This window comes from Babylonia areolata, chromosome 12, assembly GCF_041734735.1.
Source record: "Babylonia areolata isolate BAREFJ2019XMU chromosome 12, ASM4173473v1, whole genome shotgun sequence".
NCBI lineage: Eukaryota > Metazoa > Mollusca > Gastropoda > Neogastropoda > Buccinidae > Babylonia > Babylonia areolata.
In genome coordinates, this window is record NC_134887.1 from 28,852,870 (window position 1) to 28,868,393 (window position 15,524).

The following is a 15,524-nucleotide window of genomic DNA, read 5'->3' on the forward strand; positions in this document are numbered from 1 at the left end:
TTTTTTTTTTTGCTGCCCCATCATCTGCACCGTTTCAGTGGCATTACTCCCACGCCGCTCATTTAGATTCCCCCATACACGGCCACACCCGGGTTCGTCCGTCGCAGTTTCAGCGTCGGCAGTCCACAGGGAACCATCGATGTTAGGTCGCCCGGAGGCCACACACCAGAGGAGACCCTGCACTGCTGCTGAGTCACTTCGGTGGTGTTCAGTGGTGCCTGTTCTGTTTTAACGTACTTAGGACACCACCTACTAAGCCCCCTACTAACGACAATAATGGCTTAGTCGCGGAGCCAGACTGAGTGAGCGTCTCTCCCAGAGTGGAGACGGACGTATCAGCTCCTGTCTTCCTGTTTGTGTCAGCTAGACTGACTCGGTTTATACACCTGTCTCTCTTGTGTGTGTTTTGCAGCTAGAAATAGAGGCAGAAGAGAGCATCGCTGAGGTGAGTGAACACATTGTTTCAACTGCTGTTGTGGTTGTTGGTGTTGCTGCTGTGCTTGTTGTACACAGTTCGTGTTAATGGTGTCATTCTTATTGTTATGTGGAGTTGACAGTATTGATAATTTTTGTTGTATTTATTTTCTGTTGGTGCCTTTCACTCCCGTTTAATAAGATAGACAGATAGACATATATATAGAGAGAGAGATACAGATTTTTCTTTTCTTTTTTTTCGTTTTTTTGATGATGATTGGGTAGACAATGATGAACGCCACAGCTCCATGGTGGTCTTGCTTTTCTTTTTGTTTAGAATAGAATGGAATATGTCTTTATTACCAAGTGTACCGGGGTCACAAGGAATACTGGCCCTTTTTTCCAAAGTTTGACTGGAAAATCGAATCGAGCACAGTTTTGTTGGGTTTTTTTTCTTTCTTTTTTTTTTTTCAGGTGAGAGGATAAACCGAGGTCTTGTGTGCAGCATGCACTTGGCACACTGAAAAGGAACCCATGGCAACTAAGGGGTTGTCCTCTGGAAAAATTCTGTAGAAGAAATCCTCAGTGATAGGTTCACAAATATATATATATATATATATATACAGGCCCTCAAGGCCTGTGCTGCTTGTCAGGAATTTGCCTAACAGATGTGGTGTAGCATATATGGATTTGTCCGCATGCAGTGACACCTTTTTGTTAAACTACACACCTCTGATGATGAGCTTCTGGTTTTTTTTTTTCTCTGTTACTGTTAAATAGACATGCCATCCAAAATTTTTTCCAATGATTTTTTTTTTGTTGTTGCTTTTCTTTTACAAAGAAAAAAAAATTGGAATAAGATCCTTTAGACAAACAAATGCATGGAAACAAAAACAGAGTGACAGTTTGAAAATATTGTATTGCTTGTGCAGTCTGGGCATCCGTTCGTCCGGAATCTTGCGTATATCTGTACAGAAGAGGACTATTTAGACAAACAAATGCATGGAAAGTATAGAAGAGGACTCTTTAGACAAACAAATGCGTGGAAACAAAAACAGTGACAGTTATAAAATATTGTATTGCTTGTGCAGTCTGGGTGTCTGTCTGTCCGGAGTCTTGCATTCATCTGTACAGAAGAGGACTATTTAGACAAACAAATGCATGGAAAGTACAGAAGAGGACTATTTAGACAAACAAATGCATGGAAAGTACAGAAGAGGACTATTTAGACAAACAAATGCATGGAAAGTACAGAAGAGGACTATTTAGACAAACAAATGCATGGAAAGTACAGAAGAGGACTATTTAGACAAACAAATGCATGGAAAGTACAGAAGAGGACTATTTAGACAAACAAATGCATGGAAAGTACAGAAGAGGACTATTTAGACAAACAAATGCATGGAAAGTACAGAAGAGGACTATTTAGACAAACAAATGCATGGAAAGTACAGAAGAGGACTATTTAGACAAACAAATGCATGGAAAGTACAGAAGAGGACTCTTTAGACAAACAAATGCATGGAAAGTACAGAAGAGGACTATTTAGACAAACAAATGCATGGAAAGTACAGAAGAGGACTATTTAGACAAACAAATGCATGGAAAGTACAGAAGAGGACTCTTTAGACAAACAAATGCATGGAAAGTACAGAAGAGGACTCTTTAGACAAACAAATGCATGGAAAGTACAGAAGAGGACTATTTAGACAAACAAATGCATGGAAAGTACAGAAGAGGACTCTTTAGACAAACAAATGCATGGAAAGTACAGAAGAGGACTATTTAGACAAACAAATGCATGGAAAGTACAGAAGAGGACTATTTAGACAAACAAATGCATGGAAAGTACAGAAGAGGACTCTTTAGACAAACAAATGCATGGAAAGTACAGAAGAGGACTCTTTAGACAAACAAATGCATGGAAAGTACAGAAGAGGACTCTTTAGACAAACAAATGCATGGAAAGTACAGAAGAGGACTATTTAGACAAACAAATGCATGGAAAGTACAGAAGAGGACTATTTAGACAAACAAATGCATGGAAAGTACAGAAGAGGACTATTTAGACAAACAAATGCATGGAAAGTACAGAAGAGGACTATTTAGACAAACAAATGCATGGAAAGTATAGAAGAGGACTCTTTAGACAAACAAATGCATGGAAAGTATAGAAGAGGACTCTTTAGACAAACAAATGCATGGAAAGTACAGAAGAGGACTCTTTAGACAAACAAATGCATGGAAAGTATAGAAGAGGACTCTTTAGACAAACAAATGCATGGAAATTATAGAAGAGGACTCTTTAGACAAACAAATGCATGGAAAGTATAGAAGAGGACTCTTTAGACAAACAAATGCATGGAAATTATAGAAGAGGACTCTTTAGACAAACAAATGCATGGAAAGTACAGAAGAGGACTATTTAGACAAACAAATGCATGGAAACAAAAACAGTGACAGTTTGAAAATATTGTATTGTTTGTGCAGTCTGGGCGTGTCTGGAATCTTGCGTACATCTGTACAGAAGAGGACTGTTTAGACAAACAAACGCATGGAAACAAAAGCAGAGTGACAGTTTTAAAATATTGTTTCGCTTGTGCAGTCTGGGCGTCTGTTCGTTCGGAATCTTGCGTACATCTGTACAGAAGAGGACTTGGAGGCTTTGTTCTCGCAGTACGGTGAGTAAAGGTGTGACCTGCATCGCCAGCGTTCATCCACCTTGTTGTTTTGTTTGTTTGTTTGTTTGTTTGTTAACGTTTTATTTGACAAGAGCTTCAGGATCCCATCAGTTCAGTGGGGAAATTGTATGTGGGTGTTGTGTGTGTGTGTGTGTGTGGGGGGGGGTGCCTGTGTGTGTGTGTGTGTCTGGGTGTGTGTATGTGTCTGGGTGTGTGTGTGTCTGGGTCTGTGTGTGTGTGTGTGTGTGTGTGTGTGTGTTGGCCTATGTTGCAAACCAGTCATGGAGCACATTTATTCTCAGTGCACATCTTCATTGACCAAGTGAAGAAAAAGATACCAGATATAAAGCGAAACAAAATAAGATTTGAAAGGGGAAAAAAAAGAGAAAATATCACGCACACACACACACACACACACACACACACACACACATATATACACACACACAGTGACACACACACACAGTGACAAACGCACACACGCACACACAGACAGTCAGTCACACACACACACACACACACAGTGACACACACACACACACACACACACACACACACATATATATACACACACACAGTGACACACACACACAGTGACAAACGCACACACAGACAGTCAGTCACACACACACACACACACACACACACACACACACACACACACAGTGACACACACACACACACACAGTGCGCACACACACACAGTGACACACAGACACACACACAGTCACACACATACACACACACAGAGTCACATACACACACAGAGTGACACACACACACACACACGTACAGTCACACACACGCACGCGCGCACACACACACACACACACAGAGTCACACACACAGTCACACACACACACACAGTCACACACACACACACACACACTGACACGCGTGCACGCACACACACACACAGTCACACACACACACACACACACACACACACGTGCGCATGCACGCAAAGTGAAAGGCAGATCCAAACTGTTTGCCCGTGTCAGTTTTCTGTGAGAAGCCTCAGGGCGACCTAACAGTGAAATCTCCCTGTGGACTGCCGGCACTGGGATGGGAGGGTGTGGCTTATTGCGTTCATGAGCTGCAGCTTAAGCGTGTCGCTGATATGAATGAGTGGGCTTTTTATTTTGCTGCTGTTGTTGCTGTTATTGTTGTTTCTGCTATGTTATTGTTAGAGTTACTGTTGTTGTTGCTCGTTATTGTTGCTGCTAGTGTTATAGTTGTTGCTGCTGTTATTGTTACTGTTAAGTTATTGTTACTGTTATTGTTACTGTTTTATTGTTGATATTGTTGTTAATGTTAATGCTGTTGTTAATGTTGCTGTTGTTGTTAATGTTATTTTACTGTTAATGTTATTGTTACTGCTATTGGAACTGTTATTGTTACTGTTATTGTTATGGTTATTGTAAATGGGACTGTTATTGTTAATGGGACTGTTATTGTTAATGGAAGTGTTATTGTTAATGGGAATGTTATTGTTATGTTACTGTTATTGTTAATGGAACTGTTATTGTTACTGTTATTGTTAATGTTACTGCTATTGTTAGTGGAACTGTTATTGTTAATGGAACTGTTATTTGTTAATGGGACTGTTATTGTTAATGGGAATGTTATAGTTATGTTACTGTTATTGTTTGTGGAACTGTTATTGTTAATGTTACTGTTATTGATTGTTAGTGTTATTGTTAATGGGACTGTTATTGTTTGTGGAACTGTTATTGTTAATGTTACTGTTATTGTTAATGGGACGGTTATTGTTAATGTTGCTGTTATTGATTGTTATTGTTAATGGAACTGTTATTGTTAATGGAAGTGTTACTGTTAATGGAAGTGTTACTGTTAATGGAAGTGTTACTGTTACTGTTACTGACTGTCACTGTGCAGGGCCTGTGACTGACCTGGACCTGCCTGTGGACCCAGTCACGAAGCGGATCAAAGGTTTCGCCTTCATCACCTTCATGTTCCCCGAACATGCCGTCAAGGCCCGCATGGAGCTCGACCACAAAGGGTTCAAGGTCAGGGGTCAGGGGTAGTAATCCTGATGTCGACTTTGTTTTGAGGTGTTGAAATTATATTGCATAATTTGAATTACCAGTTGGTGAATTGGTGAAAGATATGTTTTTGGTGTTTAGATTGTAGAATTTGAATTACCTGTTGGTCAGCTTGTGAAATATTATGTTTAAAGTATCTCGATGTCTAGATTTTTTTTTGTTTTTTGTTTTTTTGTTGTTGTTGAAACATTAAGATTAAACTGTAGAATTTCAAATATCTGTTGAAAAACTTGTGAAAGATTATGTTAAAGTATCTTGATGTCTAGATTTTTTTTTTTTTAGGCATTTAGATTAAACTGTCGAATTTCAAACACCTGCTGGAGAACTTATGAAAGATTATGTTTAAGCATCTTGATGTGAGAATTGATTTTCAGGCGTTAAGATTATACTAAAAAAACAGGGTTTTCAGATACCATCCTTAAGTCTTTCACCACTACAGGCAACTTGTGTCGACATTGAGGGGTCATGTTGATAAGACCATTTTTGACTCACTTGTGTAAACAAAGTGAGTCTATGTTTTAACCCGGTGTTTGGTTGTCTGTGTGTGTGTCTGTGTGTCCGTGGTAAACTTTAACATTGACATTTTCTCTGCAAATACTTTGTCAGTTGACACCAAATTAGGCATAAAAATAGGAAAAATTCAGTTCTTTCCAGTCATCTTGTTTAAAACAATATTGCAACTCTGGGATGGGCACAAAAAATAAAAAAGAAGCCTAATTATATGCAAACTGCATTTACTGTTATATTTATATTTTTTGTATTCTCCAAACTTGGCACTTTGACCTCTTATTCTGACACAACAACAAGAGGAGTCATTATTATCATTTTTTGTTCAAACAGGAACTTCTTTTGCTAAGCATGGAATTTTTATTTATTTTGCAAACGTTTTGGTGCAGATAGTAAAAAAGGGAAATTACTCTGTAATTAATGATAGGGGACTTAATTTATCACAAGTTAGTCTCGAAGGCCTTGCCTCTCTTGGTCACATTGTAACAAAGTTTGACAGCTGCAGCCAGGTTCCTGCCAATAGAGCAATGACTAACCTTCACCCCCTGAGCAAGTTTGAAGTGAACAAGTCCATTGTGTTGTTCTGACATGAACCAAAGCCTGTGTCTGAGAGCATTGTATTTGATTTCAATGTTTGGCACTGCGTTCACACAGCAACTTGGGCGTGAAAGAGTTAACTGTGTGCAGAAACAAACATACCATCTTCTTTGTAACGACCAAGCAGTCAGGGCAGCAAAAAGGGGAGCAAAGAATCATACAGATGGTATAAAAGTGTATTGCCCATTGTCATACAAGGAAATAAGCAGTATACTAGAAAGAGACTTTTATAGGTGCTTGTCACTTGACTCTTTCAGACTTTGGTCCGATTCGCAGACCAGTTCTGAGTTTTGCTCTCAGACTATTATCAAATTCATTAGAGACCAAGTATTGTTCTAATGTCAAGTGTATATGCTTTAGTAACCTGACAATTAAGCATATCATTTTTTACTGTAGCTTGATGAAGCCTTATGTACACGAAAGTGTGTCTTCACAAGTGACTGAGAATGTTGATGTTTTTGACTTTTTGCATTCATTATCAGTTGTTTCGCTTGTCAGTTTAATGACTTCTCTTTTACGAAGTCCTTTAAGTAATTTCCTGTAATTGTATTTAGACATTTTTTTTTTTCAAATTTCACCCTCATTTCATCCTCATTTGCCCAGTTTCCCCCAACCCTCCGTTCATTCACATCTCCTACCCCTTCTAAACCATAATACTCAAATGTATTCATAAATACTTTAACAAAATGTATTCAGTCACCGATATGCGTGACGGGACAGTAAACAAAATTCCTCCTCCTCCTCCAAACATACCATCAGTCATGGCTATATTAACATTTTTACCCGTCCACTCTTCGATGTTGAAGTCAGAAATAAAATCTACCCAAATGGGTATACCTGTTTCTGATGAACGTGTCCACCATCTCTGGTTCGGCATTCTTATATTATAATTAACATTTTTCACCCGTCGGCAGTACAAAACATACGTGAAGATCTCCAAAACGGGTAAAAATGTTAATTATATATATATATATAAGTTTGTCGACTATAGAAGAGGATTTTAAAATGAACTTGTCCACATTAGAAAGGTGTCTAAAAATGGAGTGCTGCTTTGGGGGTATTGAGTTGTGCACTTCAAAACTGTAAACGGAATGAAGTGTGATGTCCTTCACGCGAGGCTGAAAACGAAAGTGCACGACGACACAAGGGTTTGCGATTGAAACAGGTATACCCATTTGGGTAGATTTTATTTCTGACTTCAACATGGAAGAGTGGATGGGTAAAAATGTTAATATTGCCATAAGTCATTATTCCAGGGAGGCTAAGCGTGCATCGTGCACTCGACCGTGCTGTCGTTCTGCGAATGGTGCAATTCAGTTTTCAGTTTCAGTAGCTCAAGGACAAATCCATATACGCTACATCACATCTGCCAAGCAGATGCCTGACCAGCAGCGTAACCCAACGCGCTTAGTCAGGCCTTGAGAAAAGAAAAAAAAAAGATGAATAAATAATAGATAAATACATTAAAAAAAAAAAATTACTACTACCACTACTAATAATATGTATAAGGCGCAAAAACTTGATGAAGTCAACTATAAGCGTACATAAATAAATAAATAATAAATAAATAATATTGTTTATGCTGAATGCTTTCACAGAACTTTATTTTTTTTATGACACTTTGAGCTTTTAGTTTCATCAAAAGAAATCATCTGCTTGATGATCTGTTTGCTCATTTCGTGTGAGTGTTGTTAGATGTGTTTTGGTGCACGGGTGTGTGTGTAAAAATGGTGCTCCATCTGTGTATTTGCAGGGACGCCTGATGCACATTTTGCCGGGGAAAGACAGAGAAGAGAAATATGTTTCATCTGGTGAGGGCCGTTTTCTTCTTGAAGTAGACGTTGCGTGATGAGCATGTGTGTGTGTGTGTCGGTCTTGGTGTGTGATGTGGTGTTCTTTCTGTCATATCAGATTTGGAGAAGATGAAAGAAAAGTAAATTCACATGCATGCATGCTTGTATGCACACACTCACACTCTCACTGTCACTCACTCGCATGTATGCACGCTCGCACGCACACACACACACACACACACATACACACACACACTCACTCACTCGCACACACACACACACACACACACACACGCATACACTTTCTCTCTATCTCTTTATTCACTCTCACTCATACACACACACATGAACACACGAACACACACACACACGAACACACACTTCTCTCCACTATGAGAGCTGTGTACCTGGAGGGATTAGAGGGGAGGTTCTCTTGTCGTTCTCCCAGAGCAGCGTCTGTGAAGCCATTGATTGATTGATTGATGTGGATACTTGTATAGCGCCTATCCTCGCTCAGAGACCAAGCTCTAAGCGCTTTACATACACGGGGACATTTGCACCACAGGCTGCCTACCTGGGTAGAGCCGACTGATGACTGCCACTGGACGCTCATCATTCGTTTCCTGTGTCATTCAATCAGATTTCAGACACACACACATACACACTCAGACAGACATGTAACATTTTACGTGTATGACCGTTTTTATTTATTTACCCCGCCATGTAGGCAGCCGAACTCCGTTTTCGGGGGTGTGCTTGCTGGGTATATTCTTGTTTCCATAACCCACCGAACGCTGACATGGTTTACAGGATCTTTAATGTGCGTATTTGATCTTCTGCGTGCGTATACACACGAAGGGGGTCCAGGCACTAGCAGGTCTGCACATATGTTGACCTGGGAGATAGGAAAAATCTCCACCCTTTACCCACCAGGTGCACCGAGATTCAAACCCAGGACCCTCAGATTGGAAGTCTAGCGCTTTAACCATTCAGCTATTGCACCCGTCATGCCAGAGCCTGCATCCCTTTCACGTGTATACACACACGACTGCAAAACAAGAAATGTCAGCTCATGCACGGATTCTGGACTGTCTTTTTGTTTGTGCTTGCAGAGAAATCTTCATACAAGAAGCTGAAAGACGAGAAGACGAAAGCATTAGCGAAAAGGTGAGAGGCTGCAAGTTCTTTTGAAAATAGCGTGGAGTGATGGCCTAGAGGTAACGCGTCCGCCTAGGAAGCGAGAGAATCTGAGTGCGCTGGTTCGGAAAAAAAATTGACTGGCGGTGAAAGGGTTATTTTTCACTCTAAATTGACTGGCGGTGAAAGGGTTATTTTTCACTCTAAATTGACTGGCGGTGAAAGGGTTATTTTTCACTCGTGGTGAAAGGGTTATTTTTCACTCTAAATTGACTGGCAGTGAAAGGGTTATTTTTCACTCTAAATTGACTGGCGGTGAAAGTGCGGTGAAAGGGTTATTTTTCACTCTAAATTGACTGGCGGTGAAAGGGTTATTTTTCACTTTAAATTGACTGGCGGTGAAAGTGCGGTGAAAGGGTTATTTTTCACTCTAAATGGACTGGCGGTGAAAGGGTTATTTTTCACTTTAAATTGACTGGTGGTGAAAGGGTTATTTTTCACTCTAAATTGACTGGCGGTGAAAGGGTTATTTTTCACTCTAAATTGACTGGCGGTGAAAGTGCGGTGAAAGGGTTATTTTTCACTCTAAATTGACTGGCGGTGAAAGGGTTATTTTTCACTCTAAATTGACTGGCAGTGAAAGGGTTATTTTTCACTCTAAATTGACTGGCGGTGAAAGGGTTATTTTTCACTCTAAATTGACTGGTGGTGAAAGGGTTATTTTTCACTCTAAATTGACTGGTGGTGAAAGGGTTATTTTTCACTCTAAATTGACTGGCGGTGAAAGGGTTATTTTTCTCTCTAAATTGACTGGCGGTGAAAGGGTTATTTTTCACTCTAAACTGACTGGCGGTGAAAGGGCGGTGAAAGGGTTATTTTTCACTCTAAATTGACTGGCGGTGAAAGGGTTATTTTTCACTCTAAATTGACTGGTGGTGAAAGGGTTATTTTTCACTCTAAATTGACTGGCGGTGAAAGGGTTATTTTTCACTCTAAATTGACTGGCGGTGAAAGGGCGATGAAAGGGTTATTTTTCACTCTAAATTGACTGGCGGTGAAAGGGCGATGAAAGGGTTATTTTTCACTCTAAATTGACTGGCGGTGAAAGGGTTATTTTTCACTCTAAATTGACTGGCGGTGAAAGGGTTATTTTTCACTCTAAATTGACTGGCGGTGAAAGGGTTATTTTTCACTCTAAATTGACTGGCGGTGAAAGGGTTATTTTTCACTCTAAATTGACTGGCGGTGAAAGGGTTATTTTTCACTCTAAATTGACTGGCGGTGAAAGGGTTAAGAACTGACGGGTGACCAGCCCTGAGATGGATCTTTTGTGGTCGGCTGGGTTACAACTGAACAACATGCACTGAATGATTTGATTTGATTTGATTTCTGTCCCCATACACGGCCTTCTTGCTTTGGAATCTGCTCACAATTGTCGGTGCTCTGCCCTGCTCAGCTCTCACAACTGGAACACCCTCTTTCTGAGCGGGGACGCTGTTGCCACGGCGATGGCTGCCAAATACCAGACAGACAAAAGTGATATTTTGGACGATGTGAGTATCTTGTTTTTGACACGCTTTGTGTGTGTGGTGTGTGTGTGTAGTAGTTGTAGTAGTAGTAGTCTTCAGTTTAACGTCTTCCACTTAAAGTGATATTAGATGGAAGAAAAAAAAAGAGGGGGGGGGGGGCGTGGGGGGTTGGGGGTGGAGGGCGGGGCGTGGTGGTGGGAACGGTATTGGGCAGAGGGTGAAGAATGATGTGTGTGTGCGCGCGTGTGTGTGTGGTGGGGAAAGATACAGAGCACTGGAAAAAAATAAGACATTAAAAGGTGTGTGTGTGTATTAATGTGATCTGTGCGTTTTGACGGTGATGTGGAGGTCGTTAACCCTTTCACTTCTGACACATGGTTCTACAGTGCTGTGTGTTGAGAAAAGTTCCAAGAAAAAGAAGAAAAAAAATCATATGCTTGGACTGAAGTTGTGATTCAACATATATGTGTTGTAATTGTATCCTCCACACTCCAAAATTGGCAGAGGGATTAAATTTCTTTGAATTTGTGAATCTTTTGATGTGATGAGTTCTGACATAACATGATGTGTTGAGGTGTAGTGATGTGTTAACTTATAACTTGATGTCTTGAGGGTGTGGTCTGTAGTGGTGTAAGTACTTGAATGTGACATTACATGTGTTGAGGGTGTGGTGTGTAGTGTTGTAATGTTTTATGACATGACGTATTGATGGTGTGTTGTGTTGTGATGTTACAAGCTTTGACATGGCATGACATGTGTTGAGAGTATGGTGTGTAGTGATGTAATGACTTCTGACATTATATGATGTGTTGAGGATGTGATGAGCTCGGACATGACGTGAAGTAATGTGTTGAGGTATAGTGATGTGTTAATTTATGACATGATGAGTTGAAGGTGTGGTGTGTGGTGATATGCTGAGCTCTGACATGACATGATGTGTTTAGATGTAGTGATGTGTTAACTCACGGCATGAGGTGTTGATGGTTTGGTGTGTGTTGATGTGACAAGCTCTGACATAACATGACATGACATGACAGTCACATGGTGTGTTGAGGGTGTAGTGTGTAGTGATGTAATGAGCTCTGACGTGACACGACATGACATGATGTGTTGATGGTTTGGTGTGTAGTGATGTGACAAGCTCTAACTTGACATGACATGATGTGTTGAGGGCGTGGTGTGTAGTGATGTGATGTGTTCTAACATGACATGATTTGATGTGTTGAGGTGTGGAGTTCAGTGATGTGATGAGTTTTAACATGACATGATGTGACATGTTGAGAGTGTGGTGTGCACTAATGAAACGAGTTATGACAGGATGTGTTGAGGATGTGGTGTGTAGTTATGTGAGTAGTGATGTTATCACTTCTGAAATGATGTGATGTGTTCAAGGTTTAGTGTATAGTGATGTGACAAGCTCTGACATGACATAGTATGACATGATGACATGACATGACATGATGTGTCATCGGCAGAGTGGGCGTGGCAGTCTGGGTGTGCGCATGGCCCTGGGAGAGACGCAGCTGGTGCAGGAGACGCGACAGTTCCTCATCGACAACGGTGTCGCCCTCGACAGCTTCAGCCAGGTTGGCGTTCGCTTCCACCTCGTTGGGGTTTGACAACATATGTGTGATAGTCGTGTTCGACTGTGACCATCGTTCTGATGTAGAGGAGTAGAGGAGGTAACTCCTGTCCCGACTATCTGGGCTAGAATCTGATTATAGTGGAAAATGTCTTGCCCAAATGACGGGCGCAATAGCCGAATGGTTAAAGCGTTGGACTTTCAGTCTGAGGGTCCCGGGTTCGAATCACGGTGACGGCTCCTGGTGGGTAAAGGGTGGAGATTTTTACGATCTCCCAGGTCAACATATGTGCAGACCTGCTAGTGCCTGAACCCCCTTCGTGTGTATATGCAAGCAGAAGATCAAATACGCACGTTAAAGATCCTGTAATCCATGTCAGCGTTCGGTGGGTTATGGAAACAGAACATACCCAGCATGCACACCCCCGAAAATGGAGTATAGCTGCCTACATGGCGGGGTAAAAATGGTCATACACGCAAAAGCCCACTCGTGTGCATACGAGTGAACGCAGAAGAAGTCTTGCCCAAATTACATCCCCACTCTCTCCCAAGAGGGTTCTGGGACAGTCGGTGTTGGGATGGTTCCTAAAGGTCAACTAGCCCCCAAGGCTGCAGCACTAAGAGCCAGTGCAATTTTGCCTCCTAGTTTGAGGGTCATAGTCCTTCACAAAAGACTAAGCTGTAAATGATTTCCCATTGCAATGGAGAAGCCATTGATAATACAGCTCTCACTTTGCTGTTGGCCCAGCTGTAAACTTGTGTCAATCTGTGATATAAGCACTGTGGTTGTGAGTAATGTGTGAATAAGTGCATGAGTGTCTGTGTGTGTCGCTTGTGATCATGTCTGTTTCTGTGTGGGTACGTGTGTGTGTGTGTGAGAGGTGGCTTGAGGTTGTCAGGGTGTGTGTGTGTGTGTTTGGTGGGTGGGGTTTGGGGGGGAAGGATGGGCAAGGGTTTGCTCATGTGTGTGTGTTTGTAAGTAGTGTATTCTTTCTTGCTTGTATCAGAGCCAATCAGTGTGGAGTTTGCACCATGTAAGTACAATATATTCTTCTTATTATTATTCATTATTAATAAGAATTATTCTGTGTTCACGTCAAGGCGGATGGAGAGAGGAGCAAGCGGGTTATCATCGTCAAGGACCTGCCGGCCGGCACAGAGGCGGAGACGCTGAGCGAGGTGTTCGGCAAGTTCGGCACGGTGACGCGCGTCGTCCTGCCGCCCCACGGCATCACCGCCCTCGTGGAGTTCCAGGAGACGTCTGAGGCGAAGCGCGCCTTCAGCAAGCTGGGCTACAGGAGGGTACGTGTGGTGTGTGTGTAGTGTGTTGTTGGTGTGTTGTATGTGTGGTGTGTAATGTGTTGTATGTGTCAGAGGCAATGCACACCTTCACCGAGCTGGGCTACAGGAGGGTATGTGTGGTGTGTGTAGCATGTTGTATGTGTAGTGTGTTGTATGTTTGGTGTGAAACGTGTTGTGTGTGTGGTGTGCAGTGTGCTGTGTGTGTGGTGTGTAGTGTGTTGTATGTGTGGTGTAAAACATGGTGTATGTGTGGTGTGGTGAGTTCTGTGTTGTTAGTGTGTTGTAATCCTGTACATGTGGTGTGAAGTGTGTTGTGTGTGTGGTGTGTAGCTTGTATGTGTGGTGTGTAGTGTGTTGTGTGTAGTGCGGTGTGTAGTGTGAAAATGTGTTGTATGTGTGGTGTGAAGTGGTGTTGTATATGTGGTGTGAAGTGTGTTGTGTGTAGCGTGTTGTGTGTGTGATGTGTAGCATGTTTTATGCGTGATGTGAAGCATGTTGTTAGTGTGTTGTGTTGTGTGTTGTTCGTGTGTTGTAAACCTGTACGTGTGGTGTGAAGTGTGTTGTGCGTGTGGTGTGTAGCATGTTGTACGTGTAGTGTGTTGTATGTGTGGTATGTAGTGTGTTGTATGTAAGTGGTGTGTAGTGTGTTGTATGTGTGGTGTAAAGCATTTTGTGTATGTGGTATGTAGCGTGTTGTAAACTTGTATGTGTGGTGTGCAGCGTGTTCTAAACTTGTATGTGTGGTGTTTAGTGTGTTGTATGTGTGATGTGTAGTGTGTCATATGTGTGGTGTGTGGCGTGTTGTTCGTGTGGTGTGTTGTATGTGAGGTGTATGTAGCATGTTGTATGTGTGATGTGTAGCTTGTTGTGTGTGTTGTTTGTAGCGTGTTGTATGTGTGGTGTGTAGTGTGTTGTGTTTGCGGTGTGTAGCATGTTGTATGTGTAGTGTGTTGTATGTGTGGTGTGTAGCGTGTTGTATGTGTGGTGTGTAGCGTGTTGTATGTGTGGTGTGTTCTGTGTGTGAAGTGTAGCATGTTGTATCAGTATGTGTGATGTGTAGCGTGTTGTATGTGTGGTGTGTAGTGTGTTGTATGTGTGGTGTGTAGTGTGTTGTATGTGTGATGTGTAATGTGTTGTGTGTGTGGTGTGTAGCGTGTTGTATGTGTGATGTGTAGTGTGTTGTATGTGTGGTGTGTAGCGTGTTGTATGTGTGGTGTGTTCTATGTGTGAAGTGTAGCATGTTGTATGTGTGATGTGTAGCGTGTTGTATGTGTGGTGTGTAGTGTGTTGTCTATGTGGTGTGCTGATGTACTTGTGTTGGATTGAAAATGCTGAAAATGTTGTTTGACATTGAAATGCAGTGTAAGAGTGTGTGTTGTGTGCATCATGTGTTCTGTGCATGTTGTGTCGATACTGGTATGTTGAGTTGAAAGTGCTGTGTGTCAACTTTAAAATGCTGTTTGCGTTGTCTGCATGCTGTGTTGCCACTCATGTATTAGGGCTGAAAGTGATCTTTAAATTTGAAATACTGTTCAAGGGTGTGTGATGTATACATCATGTGTTGCGTGTGGTGGTATGTCAACGCTCGTAGGTTGGACTGAAAAAGCTGTTTAAAACTTCTTCTTTATTTTCAGCTATTTTCGATTTCTCCCACATGGGCAGACTAGTAGTTTAGACAGGACAGGAATCCAGACCCCTGTCGGAGTCTGCACCAGTGGGTCACAGTACAGGATGTGTGATTAAATAATGGGTTTTTGACTCACTTGTGTAAACAAAGTGAGTCTATGTTTTAACCCGGTATTCGGTTGTCTGTGTGTGTGTGTGTCTGTGTGTTCATGGTAAACTTTAACATTGACATTTTCTCTGCAAATACTTTGTCAGTTGACACCAAATTTGGCATAAAAATAGGAAAAATT

At 41.5% G+C, this 15,524-nt stretch overlaps 1 protein-coding gene across 2 annotated transcripts in view; it reads left to right on the top strand.

The window, feature by feature from the left end:
* LOC143288134 (putative RNA-binding protein 19) overlaps positions 1 to 15,524 on the top strand; it is a 43,089-nt gene that overhangs the window by 13,801 nt on the left and 13,764 nt on the right. For both annotated transcript variants that reach the window (XM_076596424.1, XM_076596426.1), the window contains exons 11-18: positions 413 to 445; positions 3,020 to 3,095; positions 4,995 to 5,125; positions 8,019 to 8,076; positions 9,171 to 9,225; positions 10,652 to 10,748; positions 12,200 to 12,310; positions 13,408 to 13,608. In XM_076596424.1, coding sequence (XP_076452539.1) covers positions 413 to 445; positions 3,020 to 3,095; positions 4,995 to 5,125; positions 8,019 to 8,076; positions 9,171 to 9,225; positions 10,652 to 10,748; positions 12,200 to 12,310; positions 13,408 to 13,608 — 762 coding nt within the window. The remainder of the gene's footprint in view (positions 1 to 412; positions 446 to 3,019; positions 3,096 to 4,994; positions 5,126 to 8,018; positions 8,077 to 9,170; positions 9,226 to 10,651; positions 10,749 to 12,199; positions 12,311 to 13,407; positions 13,609 to 15,524) is intronic.